Below are 15,075 nucleotides of genomic sequence, written 5' to 3'. Positions count from 1 at the left end.
AATTCCAAACGTATTGGTTGTCCACAACCAACAGAAGTTGAGTGCAGGGCTAAGATGTATCCAACATTGCCACTTTCTCAGTTGGGCCAAGATGTCACTTGCAATCCATCGGTAGGAGTTGTTTGCCTGAACAAAAACCAGGGAAATAATCAAGAGTGTTTCGATTATGAAATCAGAGTACGCTGCTGTGGACCATGCACAACCACTACCACTACAACACCCACAAGTACATCAACTCCTTCTACATCTACAACTCCAACATCAACAACAACCTCCACAACAACTACAACCACTGAAAAACCCTCAACAACTGTACCAACGACACAACCAACATCAACATCCACCACAACCACAACAACAACTCCATCAACAACACCCAGTACACCTATCCCACGCTGTACCTGTGAGTGGTCTGACTGGATTGACCTGGGACCCCCAACACCTGGTACTGATGGAGGAGACTCTGTATCAATCTCACAACTCATTAATTCTGGACGAATTGGCTGTGAGCAACCCAGAAATGTTGAATGCAGGGCCAAGCTGTACCCAACTTTACCACTTTCTCAATTGGGACAGGTAGTCACATGCAATCCATCTGTTGGACTTGTTTGCTTAAACAAAAACCAAGGGCTCCAAACGATTTGCTTTGATTATGAAATTCGAGTGCAGTGTTGTGGACCATGTCCACCAACTACGACTACAACAACAACAACACCGACACCGTCACCATCAACTTCAACAACTACTCCCACGACCACAATGACATCTACTACATCTACCAGCACCGTAACATCTACAACACCTAGTACACCTATCCCAATCTGTACCTGTGAGTGGTCTGACTGGATTGATCTCGGTCCTCCATCATCTGGCCCTGATGGAGGAGACTCTGAATCAATTTCTCAACTCATAAATTCCAAACGTATTGGTTGTCCACAACCAACAGAAGTTGAGTGCAGGGCTAAGATGTATCCAACATTGCCACTTTCCCAGTTGGGCCAAGATGTCACTTGCAATCCATCGGTAGGAGTTGTTTGCCTGAACAAAAACCAGGGAATTAATCAAGAGTGTTTCGATTATGAAATCAGAGTACGCTGCTGTGGACCATGCACAACCACTACCACAACAACACCCACAAGTACATCAACTCCTTCTACACCTACAACTCCAACATCAACAACAACCTCCACAACAACTACAACCACTGAAACACCCTCAACGACTGTACCAAGGACACCGTCAACTTCAACAACTACTCCCACGACCACAACGACATCTACTACATCTACCAGCACCGTAACATCGACAACACCTAGTACACCTATCCCAATCTGTACCTGTGAGTGGTCTGACTGGATTGATCTCGGTCCTCCATCATCTGGCCCTGATGGAGGAGACTCTGAATCAATTTCTCAACTCATAAATTCCAAACGTATTGGTTGTCCACAACCAACAGAAGTTGAGTGCAGGGCTAAGATGTATCCAACATTGCCACTTTCCCAGTTGGGCCAAGATGTCACTTGCAATCCATCGGTAGGAGTTGTTTGCCTGAACAAAAACCAGGGAATTAATCAAGAGTGTTTTGATTATGAAATCAGAGTACGCTGCTGTGGACCATGCACAACCACTACCACAACAACACCCACAAGTACATCAACTCCTTCTACACCTACAACTCCAACATCAACAACAACCTCCACAACAACTACAACCACTGAAACACCCTCAACGACTGTACCAAGGACACCGTCAACTTCAACAACTACTCCCACGACCACAACGACATCTACTACATCTACCAGCACCGTAACATCGACAACACCTAGTACACCTATCCCAATCTGTACCTGTGAGTGGTCTGACTGGATTGATCTCGGTCCTCCATCATCTGGCCCTGATGGAGGAGACTCTGAATCAATTTCTCAACTCATAAATTCCAAACGTATTGGTTGTCCACAACCAACAGAAGTTGAGTGCAGGGCTAAGATGTATCCAACATTGCCACTTTCCCAGTTGGGCCAAGATGTCACTTGCAATCCATCGGTAGGAGTTGTTTGCCTGAACAAAAACCAGGGAATTAATCAAGAGTGTTTCGATTATGAAATCAGAGTACGCTGCTGTGGACCATGCACAACCACTACCACAACAACACCCACAAGTACATCAACTCCTTCTACACCTACAACTCCAACATCAACAACAACCTCCACAACAACTACAACCACTGAAACACCCTCAACGACTGTACCAAGGACACCGTCAACTTCAACAACTACTCCCACGACCACAACGACATCTACTACATCTACCAGCACCGTAACATCGACAACACCTAGTACACCTATCCCAATCTGTACCTGTGAGTGGTCTGACTGGATTGATCTCGGTCCTCCATCATCTGGCCCTGATGGAGGAGACTCTGAATCAATTTCTCAACTCATAAATTCCAAACGTATTGGTTGTCCACAACCAACAGAAGTTGAGTGCAGGGCTAAGATGTATCCAACATTGCCACTTTCCCAGTTGGGCCAAGATGTCACTTGCAATCCATCGGTAGGAGTTGTTTGCCTGAACAAAAACCAGGGAATTAATCAAGAGTGTTTTGATTATGAAATCAGAGTACGCTGCTGTGGACCATGCACAACCACTACCACAACAACACCCACAAGTACATCAACTCCTTCTACACCTACAACTCCAACATCAACAACAACCTCCACAACAACTACAACCACTGAAACACCCTCAACGACTGTACCAAGGACACCGTCAACTTCAACAACTACTCCCACGACCACAACGACATCTACTACATCTACCAGCACCGTAACATCGACAACACCTAGTACACCTATCCCAATCTGTACCTGTGAGTGGTCTGACTGGATTGATCTCGGTCCTCCATCATCTGGCCCTGATGGAGGAGACTCTGAATCAATTTCTCAACTCATAAATTCCAAACGTATTGGTTGTCCACAACCAACAGAAGTTGAGTGCAGGGCTAAGATGTATCCAACATTGCCACTTTCCCAGTTGGGCCAAGATGTCACTTGCAATCCATCGGTAGGAGTTGTTTGCCTGAACAAAAACCAGGGAATTAATCAAGAGTGTTTTGATTATGAAATCAGAGTACGCTGCTGTGGACCATGCACAACCACTACCACAACAACACCCACAAGTACATCAACTCCTTCTACACCTACAACTCCAACATCAACAACAACCTCCACAACAACTACAACCACTGAAACACCCTCAACGACTGTACCAAGGACACCGTCAACTTCAACAACTACCCCCACGACCACAATGACATCTACTACATCTACCAGCACCGTAACATCGACAACACCTAGTACACCTATCCCAATTTGTACCTGTGAGTGGTCTGACTGGATTGATCTCGGTCCTCCATCATCTGGCCCTGATGGAGGAGACTCTGAATCAATTTCTCAACTCATAAATTCCAAACGTATTGGTTGTCCACAACCAACAGAAGTTGAGTGCAGGGCTAAGATGTATCCAGCATTGCCACTTTCCCAGTTGGGCCAAGATGTGATTTGCAATCCATCTGTAGGACTTGTTTGCCTGAACAAAAACCAGGGAAATAATCAAGAGTGTTTTGATTATGAAATCAAAGTACGCTGCTGTGGACCATGCACAACCACTACCACTACGACACCCACAAGTACATCAACTCCCTCTACACCTACAACTCCAACATCAACAACAAACTCCACAACAACTACAACCACTGAAACACCCTCAACAACTGTACCAACAACACCGTCAACTTCAACAACTACCCCCACGACCACAACGACATCTACTACATCCACCAGCACCGTAACATCTACAACACCTAGTACACCTATCCCAATCTGTACCTGTGAGTGGTCTGACTGGATTGATCTCGGTCCTCCATCATCTGGCCCTGATGGAGGAGACTCTGAATCAATTTCTCAACTCATAAATTCCAAACGTATTGGTTGTCTACAACCAACAGAAGTTGAGTGCAGGGCTAAGATGTATCCAACATTGCCACTTTCCCAGTTGGGCCAAGATGTCACTTGCAATCCATCGGTAGGAGTTGTTTGCCTGAACAAAAACCAGGGAATTAATCAAGAGTGTTTCGATTATGAAATCAGAGTACGCTGCTGTGGACCATGCACAACCACTACCACTACAACACCCACAAGTACATCAACTCCTTCTACACCTACAACTCCAACATCAACAACAACCTCCACAACAACTACAACCACTGAAACACCGTCAACTTCAACAACTACCCCCACGACCACAACGACATCTACTACATCTACCAGCACTGTAACATCGACAACACCTAGTACACCTATCCCAATTTGTACCTGTGAGTGGTCTGACTGGATTGATGTCGGTCCTCCATCATCTGGCCCTGATGGAGGAGACTCTGAATCAATTTCTCAACTCATAAATTCCAAACGTATTGGTTGTCCACAACCAACAGAAGTTGAGTGCAGGGCTAAGATGTATCCAGCATTGCCACTTTCCCAGTTGGGCCAAGATGTGATTTGCAATCCATCTGTAGGACTTGTTTGCCTGAACAAAAACCAGGGAAATAATCAAGAGTGTTTCGATTATGAAATCAGAGTACGCTGCTGTGGACCATGCACAACCACTACCACTACGACACCCACAAGTACATCAACTCCTTCTACACCTACAACTCCAACATCAACAACAACCTCCACAACAACTACAACCACTGAAACACCCTCAACAACTGTACCAACAACACCGTCAACTTCAACAACTACCCCCACGACCACAACGACATCTACTACATCTACCAGCACCGTAACATCGACAACACCTAGTACACCTATCCCAATTTGTACCTGTGAGTGGTCTGACTGGATTGATGTCGGTCCTCCATCATCTGGCCCTGATGGAGGAGACTCTGAATCAATTTCTCAACTCATAAATTCCAAACGTATTGGTTGTCCACAACCAACAGAAGTTGAGTGCAGGGCTAAGATGTATCCAGCATTGCCACTTTCCCAGTTGGGCCAAGATGTGATTTGCAATCCATCTGTAGGACTTGTTTGCCTGAACAAAAACCAGGGAAATAATCAAGAGTGTTTCGATTATGAAATCAGAGTACGCTGCTGTGGACCATGCACAACCACTACCACTACAACACCCACAAGTACATCAACTCCTTCTACACCTACAACTCCAACATCAACAACAACCTCCACAACAACTACAACCACTGAAACACCCTCAACAACTGTACCAACAACACCGTCAACTTCAACAACTACCCCCACGACCACAACGACATCTACTACATCTACCAGCACCGTAACATCGACAACACCTAGTACACCTATCCCAATTTGTACCTGTGAGTGGTCTGACTGGATTGATGTCGGTCCTCCATCATCTGGCCCTGATGGAGGAGACTCTGAATCAATTTCTCAACTCATAAATTCCAAACGTATTGGTTGTCCACAACCAACAGAAGTTGAGTGCAGGGCTAAGATGTATCCAGCATTGCCACTTTCCCAGTTGGGCCAAGATGTGATTTGCAATCCATCTGTAGGACTTGTTTGCCTGAACAAAAACCAGGGAAATAATCAAGAGTGTTTCGATTATGAAATCAGAGTACGCTGCTGTGGACCATGCACAACCACTACCACTACAACACCCACAAGTACATCAACTCCTTCTACACCTACAACTCCAACATCAACAACAACCTCCACAACAACTACAACCACTGAAACACCCTCAACAACTGTACCAACAACACCGTCAACTTCAACAACTACCCCCACGACCACAACGACATCTACTACATCTACCAGCACCGTAACATCGACAACACCTAGTACACCTATCCCAATTTGTACCTGTGAGTGGTCTGACTGGATTGATGTCGGTCCTCCATCATCTGGCCCTGATGGAGGAGACTCTGAATCAATTTCTCAACTCATAAATTCCAAACGTATTGGTTGTCCACAACCAACAGAAGTTGAGTGCAGGGCTAAGATGTATCCAGCATTGCCACTTTCCCAGTTGGGCCAAGATGTGATTTGCAATCCATCTGTAGGACTTGTTTGCCTGAACAAAAACCAGGGAAATAATCAAGAGTGTTTCGATTATGAAATCAGAGTACGCTGCTGTGGACCATGCACAACCACTACCACTACAACACCCACAAGTACATCAACTCCTTCTACACCTACAACTCCAACATCAACAACAACCTCCACAACAACTACAACCACTGAAACACCCTCAACAACTGTACCAACAACACCGTCAACTTCAACAACTACCCCCACGACCACAACGACATCTACTACATCTACCAGCACCGTAACATCGACAACACCTAGTACACCTATCCCAATTTGTACCTGTGAGTGGTCTGACTGGATTGATGTCGGTCCTCCATCATCTGGCCCTGATGGAGGAGACTCTGAATCAATTTCTCAACTCATAAATTCCAAACGTATTGGTTGTCCACAACCAACAGAAGTTGAGTGCAGGGCTAAGATGTATCCAGCATTGCCACTTTCCCAGTTGGGCCAAGATGTGATTTGCAATCCATCTGTAGGACTTGTTTGCCTGAACAAAAACCAGGGAAATAATCAAGAGTGTTTCGATTATGAAATCAGAGTACGCTGCTGTGGACCATGCACAACCACTACCACTACGACACCCACAAGTACATCAACTCCTTCTACACCTACAACTCCAACATCAACAACAACCTCCACAACAACTACAACCACTGAAACACCCTCAACAACTGTACCAACAACACCGTCAACTTCAACAACTACCCCCACGACCACAACGACATCTACTACATCTACCAGCACCGTAACATCGACAACACCTAGTACACCTATCCCAATTTGTACCTGTGAGTGGTCTGACTGGATTGATGTCGGTCCTCCATCATCTGGCCCTGATGGAGGAGACTCTGAATCAATTTCTCAACTCATAAATTCCAAACGTATTGGTTGTCCACAACCAACAGAAGTTGAGTGCAGGGCTAAGATGTATCCAGCATTGCCACTTTCCCAGTTGGGCCAAGATGTGATTTGCAATCCATCTGTAGGACTTGTTTGCCTGAACAAAAACCAGGGAAATAATCAAGAGTGTTTCGATTATGAAATCAGAGTACGCTGCTGTGGACCATGCACAACCACTACCACTACGACACCCACAAGTACATCAACTCCTTCTACACCTACAACTCTAACATCAACAACAACCTCCACAACAACTACAACCACTGAAACACCCTCAACAACTGTACCAACAACACCGTCAACTTCAACAACTACCCCCACGACCACAGCGACATCTACTATATCCACCAGCACCGTAACATCTACAACACCTAGTACACCTATCCCAATCTGTACCTGTGAGTGGTCTGACTGGATTGATCTTGGTCCCCCTACACCTGGCCCTGATGGAGGAGAGTCTGTATCAATTTCCCAACTATTCCATTCTCGACGTATTGGTTGTGGACATGCTACAGAAGTTGAATGCAGGGCAAAACAGTTTCCCAATATGCCACTGTCCGAAGTAGGCCAGGACGTGATATGTATTCCATCTGTTGGACTTGTTTGCTTGAACAAAAACCAGAGGCTCCAAAACATTTGCTTTGATTATGAAATTAGAGTCCAGTGTTGTGGACCATGTCTACCAACTTCAACAACGACCACAACCACAACACCTTCAACCACAACAATGATTACAACAACTCCATTAAGTTCAACAGGTACAACTGTACCTACATCTACCACCCCATTTACTGTGATTACCGGCACAACCAGCACCCATGTTACACAACCTCAGTGTACTGGATGTGAACTCAAAAATGGAACAATTTACCAACCAGGCAAGATATTTTTTTATTTATATATTAAGCACATACTGTATGTGATAATTTCTGCCATTTCATTTTTTTAACCAAAGTTAATTTTTTACACAGATTCTGTTATTTATAGTCATACCGATCTTGGTGGATGTACTTACTTTGCCCATTGCCTTAAAAACTGCACAATAAAAAAGGGCATGTTATGTAGCTCCACCAGTGCTCCATCCACAACTCGTTCAACTTCAACAACAACTCATTCAACTTCAACAACTCCTTTAACTTCAACGACTCATTCAACTTCAACGACTATTTCACCAACAACTCATTCCACTGACTGTTATCCCAATATAAAGGTATTGTCAATGAAATCAGTCTGTTCATTTTCATGTAAGGATTTTCGACTGTCAATAGACTGACTGTAATTTCCCCCTATTATTTCTGCAGAGTGGAGAAACTTGGGTATCCGCCACTGATAAGTGTATGCTAGAAACATGTTTCAATGGTGAAATCATCAAGCACCCTAAGAAATGTCCACCTCAACCACCGCTTACATGTGTGAATGGCCTCCAACCAAAGACTGTTCCTGATGGATCAGGCTGCTGTTTCAAACAGGAATGCCAATGTGAGTATTTCCAAAATCAAAATAAAATCGGTTAATGATAATAATCACCCAGATAGAAGAAATACTCTTTTCTGATTGGTTAGTAGAATGGCTATTAATTCTGTATAATGGGACACCTATGAAGTAGATCTGATAAAAAAAAAAGATTAATCACAGTTCCATATCAATGCTTTGCAACAATGGAATCAACTGTAAACAAGCTAACTGCCCACCATTACTGAACTGAACAACTCGTCTTCTTTTTAAACTAAACCGCTTGTTTACTTTGCATGCTATAAAGGCATGACTATTGCCTATATTGTGGCAACTCTGTTTTGTCCACTAATTCCGTATATTAGGATTCCTCAGCTGCCGTGATCCCTTACATATACTAGGAAAAGCTGGGTTGTACAAACTTTCTTATAAAATGGTTCATACAAGCTACTATATTGTTACTACATATCCAAAACCAATGACTGACATAATTCATACTTCTTATCTATTGTAGGTCACTGCTTTGGCTTTGGAGATCCTCATTATGTGACATTTGATGGAACATATTATAATTTCCAAGGAAATTGCTCTTATATATTGGTTAAAGAGATCAAACCAATATACAACTTCAGCATCATCATTGATAATGTGTATTGTGACGCACCAGATGGTCTTTCATGTCCTAAATCACTGACTATTTACTATAAATCTTTTGAAATTTATATGAGTCAAGATTTCTCTCCAGGAAATGTCACAAACTTGGTAAGAAAATATTGTCCTCCTGATTCTCAAACTTCTTTTAAAACATATCTGTTTAAAACTATTATATGTGTTTCATAATGTAAACACTTATTTCATTTTTCTCATAGATTTATGTCAATCACAAGCGCATCTACCCAGCTTACAGGAACAGTGACTTCGAAGTCACCAACACTGGCATTGATGCTTTCGTGACAATACCAGCCATCGGCGCTCAAATAATGTTCTCTGGGCTGCAGTTCAGTGTTGAACTCCCTTGGAGTATATTTCATGGCAACACCGAGGGACAGTGTGGTAAATGCTGTTTTCAATTGTTGTTCAGAGAACTGGTAATGATGAAGTTATCCCTTATTTGAAGAATAAGAATGTTAGAGTTGAAGTTTTGCATTTTTTTTTATTTATGCTTGTTAGCAGATTGTAAAATTCAATTTGTAACAATATACTGTATATTTGTTGTATTATTATATCTAATAATAATTACCATTCAACATTTAAAGAACAGAATGAATATATAGCTGTACAGAAAGTAGTAAATCAAATAAAATATAGCTAGGTTAATCATTGGGCTACCCTATCAATGAGAGTTGGAACAATATATTTTTCATTTTCAATCCATGGTTAACTCGATCGAAAACTCATGAAAATGCACAATCTGGACATTTTATCATAACTCGGTTGCCACTTTGGGTCGAATCAGTGACGCATGCACGTCAGCTCAAAACCGTGGGTCTATCACTAGGTGGCAGTCTCGCCAGCTCACTTCCCGGAAACTTTACAGGCAACACTTCATATTTCATGAAAGACGTTATCTCCATTTCTAGAAAAAAAACTGCAATTTTGATGAAAACTAGCCACTGTTTAGCTTGGGATTTCTCAGGAACAGAGGCGTGTAGAAATACATGGTTTGCACCCACTGAGAGCTTAAAGTCTCACCTTTCAAACGAGCCATTGTATGTGTTCATAGCTATAACACAGAATATGCTGTGGCTGTACAAAAATCATCAACAATGGTCTAGATTGCTGGCACTCTAGGACAAAGCTTCCGAAAACAGCTTGGCATTCAATGAGTTAAGCATGACTATTGTGTCCATTTGTCAAATGCAGCACTATTATCCTCTGATAAAATTCAAGTATGTTCTCTTATTTGTCACAGGAACATGTGACAACAATAGGACGGACGACTGCCTCTTGCCCAATGGAAAAATTGATCCATCTTGCCCAGATATGGCCCACCATTGGAAGATTAATGATAGCAACTGCCCAGTACCCCCAACCCCTATCCCACCTACAGCCTGTCCACCAGAAACTTCAGCCATCTGTAAAATCATTGCAAGCAAGTAAGAAAGTGACAAATAAGATGACACATCGTGTTGGAAAAAAAATAATTTATATACTTTTAATGTAATTTGTAATCAGTTGGACAAAATCTGAAATGTGCTGTTGCTGATTATGACATATCTTCTGCCAAGGGTCTTTGAAATGTGCCATGAGGTGATCCCCTATGATGTATTTATTGAGGGATGCGAGTTTGACATATGCTATACAAGAAATATCTCTATTGGTTGTGCCAGCCTTCAGTCTTATGCTCAGCAGTGCGCTTTGAATGGCATTTGCATTGACTGGAGAGGTGCCACAGCTGGAGTGTGTGGTAAGATTTGTAGAAATCTATTTTCTAATCTCACAACTGAAATTATACCTTATTATACATACCTTATTATGCCTTTTCATCTTATAATATGTGCCCTGTTTACACAGATTTCGAATGCAATGCACCCCTGGTCTATCAGGCCTGTGGTCCACAAGTTCCATCCACTTGTGATAGAAGGTATACTGAACTAATGAGACTAGAGTGTGTTTAATCTTTTCAAATACAAATACGAAGTCATCTGATTTATATTATTTTTCCCTTATAGTTATAATTACAAATTCATTCAAGAGAAAACTGAATTCACCTCTTCGACATCTATGACATGGGAGGGATGCTATTGTCCAAATGGAACTACTTTATTGAGCCCTGATTCTAATGAATGCGTTAAAGAACCATGTGGTAAGAAAATGAAACGAAGGACAAAAAACATCTGGTTTTGTTTCAAGCAGTTCACAACGTAGATGCATTACTTGTTGTATGTACCAAAGAAATGACCAGGGCGCAATCTGTGTAGAAAATGTTATTTCTAAATGAACATTTTCTGTTCTTTTTTTCCTTTTAAGTTATTTGCCGCCTACCAAATGGAAAGTGGAAACAGGTAAAGAAAACTCTCCAATATTAGAGCTCTAAATATCTCAGATCCTTTTTTTCTGTGAACAGAAAAACAACCATGATATTCATGTAGACATTAATTGTGAAAACAAAATGCACAAATGCATGCCTTTTGGGGTCGAAAAAAAATCAACATTTATTTTACATGGACTTTAGGTCAATTTTTTCGTCCAACATTAAATTGATTGATTGATGTCTACATTTTTTTACTTGTTCTTGTGCCCTGACATGTTCTTTATTGTTAAATCAGGGAAATTCAACTTGGATCGATGGCTGTGATCTTTGCACATGTGATGCAGACAATGAAAGAGTCTACTGCAATCCTTTACCATGCCCATCTGAGCCCCCTGCCATCTGTGATCAGCCTGGCCAGATTAAAGTGGCTGAAAAAGTAGGATGCTGTGAAATAAACAAATGTGGTAAGTAACCACTGACAGATGTTGACAGTCATTGCTAGGGAAAGACTGCAAGTCCCTATGTAACCTTTTTTGTTTTTGTAGATTCAAGGTGCAAAACCAAGTTCCCTTTATTTTTGACAGTAATTTAAAATAACAACAGAACACAGACAACAAACAGTAAACATCTAAAGAGTGTAATTTGAATATGCCTGTGGTTTTGTCATTATAGTATGTGATGTCACCACATGTCCAACCCACTCTTGTCCCATTGGCTACATTCAAAAGACTGAAGTGGGGGCATGTTGCCCTAAGTGTGGTAAGGATTTATCTAGTGCAAAATTTCTGGTCCTAAAACGGTTGCTCCTTCATGGCAAAAGTTAATTACAAAAGGTATTTCTGTTTTTTATTTACTTTGCAGTTCCTAAACCTGTTTGTGTATACAACAACACGGAATACTTGGTAAGAACTCGCATGAAATCTCATGTCTATGCAGTCATGGTTAACATTTAGCATAGAACTTATTGTGTCGTCATATTACTTGGTCATATACAATACAAAATCCTACAAATCTGAATGATTTTTATAAAACAATTGTTTCCTGTCCTATTGCAGCCAGGCAGCAGTGTGCCTATGAGGCATTGTGAAACCTGTCTGTGTAGTGACAAACTGGAAAATGATGGCGGCTTACACAGGATCCTATGTGCGCCTATTACATGTAACACTTACTGTCCACCGGTAAGAGGCTTCCTACATAGTCAAAAAAACAACAGTGAAGTTGTAGGAATTTACACACACACATTTGACCTGAGCTGAATTTTCAAAATCATTTTGGAGGCATGCTGAGTATGTTATGATGTCTTCTTTTCCTAAGGGCTTCGAGCCAGTTTTGCCACCAGGAGAATGCTGTACAAAGTGTGTGCAGACCATGTGTGTGGTTGTGTATTCAGGAAACCTCACACACTCTATTCCTGTGAGTTAATAACCAAAATATTATATGTTGCAGCCAGCCAATATCAAAGCTGTGTATGTAATGCAGTTAAATGTATATTCAAGTGCACCCACTCACAAACAAAACTAAACACTATTATATGGACTTTGTTGTTTTTGACAGGTCAATGGTATCTGGAGTCCACCTGGGAACAAGTGTGTAAAGTATGAGTGTGTGAAGGTCGGGAGCACGTTCATCACTATGGAGGCCAGAACACTCTGTCCTCCCTACAACCCCAATGACTGCATTCCTGTAAGTGTGGAACGACTAAATGTGAATAGGGAATTTGATCATGTTTGAGCCATACACTATAGAGAAATTAAGTACTAGTTAAATGTAATCACTGTGTAGGCTTAAATAATATTATTACAAACTTAAAGTAAATAATTTTGTAATGTTCTAAGTGCCCCTATCCATACTGTAACAACGTAGGGAGAAGGCTATGCTATTTAGTTTGTACACCATCATCACATACTGCCAGTCACTGTGGTCTTATGATAGCATCACCTATATCACCTACAACCGCTACAGATGGTCCAGAACGCTGCGGCCCGTCTGGTTTTCTTTATATATATATATATATATACTTTATTGTGTTCATTTCATCATTTGAAAGTAATTAAAACAATCATTTCCATGACCGTCTGGTTTTCAGCCAAAAAGGGCACGTTACCCCACTTTTCATTGAGCTCCACTGGCTTCCCTTAGCCATCCGCATCAAATTCAAGTCACTAATGCTTGCATACAAAGTGGTTGCTGGGTCTACACCCACTTACTCTCATAAAGGCTTATGTTACCCCTCGGCCACAGCACACCTCCAAAGAGCGTCATCTGGCACTGCCTCCCCTACTCCCACGGCAATCCAGACTTTTTTCATCTGTGGTCCCCTGATGGTGGAACAATCTGCCGAGCTCCCTCAGAGCAGGGGCGTCCCTCTCTATCTTCAAAAAAACTCTTGAAGAGACACAACTCTTTCAAGAATACCGCTTTGGACAAATGTATCAAATTAATAAATGTATATGTATATATAGATCTTATTTTTTATCTTCTGTGTGATCTGTACAGGGGACAGAGGTCATTGCACCTGATGGTTGCTGTCATTGGTGTGGTAAGTTCTTTTGTTAAGGTTTTATTTTAATCATCAGATATTGTATTAATGTACTAATCCACTGGGAGATGTTAAACATTGATAATTTTCTTTGGCTTGTGAGAGCAGTGCTAAAAGCTGCATGTCTGTTTCTTTCTATAGTAAGGAAATGCAACCAGACAACGGAATCTACATACCTGCAGCATAAGGGCTGCACATCCTCCCAGAAGGTTGACTTGACGACTTGTCAAGGTCTTTGTCCAACATACTCCTGGTAAGTAGCAGATCAGCAGAACAAAGAAGATCTTGTCAAATCTATAGTAACAATAACTTAATTTAACACTTTCCATATGCTGTCTTTCAGGTTCTCTCCGAGTACAAACACGTTTCAGCCCTCCTGTTCCTGTTGCCAGGAGATTACCACTAGCAAAAGAGAGGTGGAGATGGTCTGCCCTGATGGCTCAAAGTTCAGTTATTCATATAACTACATTGAGCAATGTGGCTGTCTTCAGTCAACATGCACCACTATGGAAAAAACAGCGACTAAAAAGCTACGAAGAAGACGTTAATGAGTTAGCGCATCATTGCACCTCTTATTACAAATCACCTTCTCTATTTATGTCACAGACGTAAAGTAATCAGCAGTTTCGTATGGTAGGAGCATGAGACTGCTTTTGTATCTTCCTAAATCTTATTTTAATAAACATTAGTATGCATGCATGATCGTGTCTTGACATTATTATTTATCATAAGTGCTGCTACATTTGATAATTTTGCATGTAACAATCATGATGAATTTATTTGTAGCTACTTGTAATGCACTGGAAAAAATAAATTGCAGTTATGTAATGCAACCACTACAGAATTACACACAACCATTCATAATACTGTAATGCCTGACCCAGCTAAATGATGACCCAGAAGTGCCACAGGTTGCTCTTAAAAAATATAAACATTGTTAACCACTTTTTAAAATGCTGACTTGCTGTAAATGAGATTTCTCTCTCCATAAATTATACTGCTGACAAGAGTCTAGAGGAGTCCAGTGGTTCTTGGACAGAAATTAAAAAATGGCATATCCAAAATTATTCATA

The 15,075-nt window shown here is 41.5% G+C and overlaps 2 protein-coding genes across 2 annotated transcripts; both read left to right on the top strand.

Annotated features, from left to right (window-relative positions):
* The first annotated feature begins 966 nt into the window (after positions 1-966).
* LOC121682491 (mucin-2-like) lies at positions 967-7,886 on the top strand. The gene is made up of 8 exons (XM_042062648.1): positions 967-1,301; positions 3,666-3,869; positions 4,170-4,337; positions 4,704-4,820; positions 5,169-5,399; positions 5,706-5,857; positions 6,236-7,497; positions 7,695-7,886. Exons 1-8 carry the CDS (start codon positions 967-969, stop codon positions 7,884-7,886), a joined length of 2,661 nt encoding a protein of 886 aa, XP_041918582.1.
* An 8-nt stretch (positions 7,887-7,894) lies between these two features.
* Positions 7,895-14,646, top strand: LOC121682490 (intestinal mucin-like protein). Its single transcript, XM_042062647.1, has 18 exons — positions 7,895-7,915; positions 8,339-8,516; positions 9,004-9,251; positions 9,359-9,542; positions 10,402-10,585; positions 10,718-10,896; positions 11,004-11,073; positions 11,162-11,295; positions 11,460-11,494; positions 11,759-11,927; positions 12,136-12,222; positions 12,325-12,365; positions 12,519-12,641; positions 12,778-12,876; positions 13,018-13,146; positions 13,960-14,002; positions 14,144-14,255; positions 14,346-14,646. Exons 1-18 carry the CDS (start codon positions 7,895-7,897, stop codon positions 14,548-14,550), a joined length of 2,241 nt encoding a protein of 746 aa, XP_041918581.1. The 3' UTR covers positions 14,551-14,646.
* Positions 14,647-15,075: the final 429 nt, after the last annotated feature.

This window comes from Alosa sapidissima, chromosome 14 (assembly GCF_018492685.1).
Source record: "Alosa sapidissima isolate fAloSap1 chromosome 14, fAloSap1.pri, whole genome shotgun sequence".
NCBI lineage: Eukaryota > Metazoa > Chordata > Actinopteri > Clupeiformes > Clupeidae > Alosa > Alosa sapidissima.
Note: the sequence above shows the minus strand (reverse complement) of the source record. Positions and strands in the feature narration are given on the sequence as shown.

Bases quoted from the DNA above. Each gene is read 5' to 3' on its own strand.
- LOC121682491 (XM_042062648.1), top strand. From the start codon at position 967: ATGTATCCAACATTGCCACTTTCCCAGTTGGGCCAAGATGTCACTTGC. The intron at 4,338-4,703 runs ATCGACAACACC...AACTCCTTCTAC, and splicing joins ACATCTACCAGCACTGTAAC to ACCTACAACTCCAACATCAA. The intron at 4,821-5,168 runs ATCTACTACATC...TGGACCATGCAC, and splicing joins ACCCCCACGACCACAACGAC to AACCACTACCACTACAACAC.
- LOC121682490 (XM_042062647.1), top strand. From the start codon at position 7,895: ATGGAACAATTTACCAACCAG. The intron at 9,543-10,401 runs GTAAATGCTGTT...TATTTGTCACAG, and splicing joins CAACACCGAGGGACAGTGTG to GAACATGTGACAACAATAGG. The intron at 14,256-14,345 runs GTAAGTAGCAGA...GCTGTCTTTCAG, and splicing joins CTTTGTCCAACATACTCCTG to GTTCTCTCCGAGTACAAACA.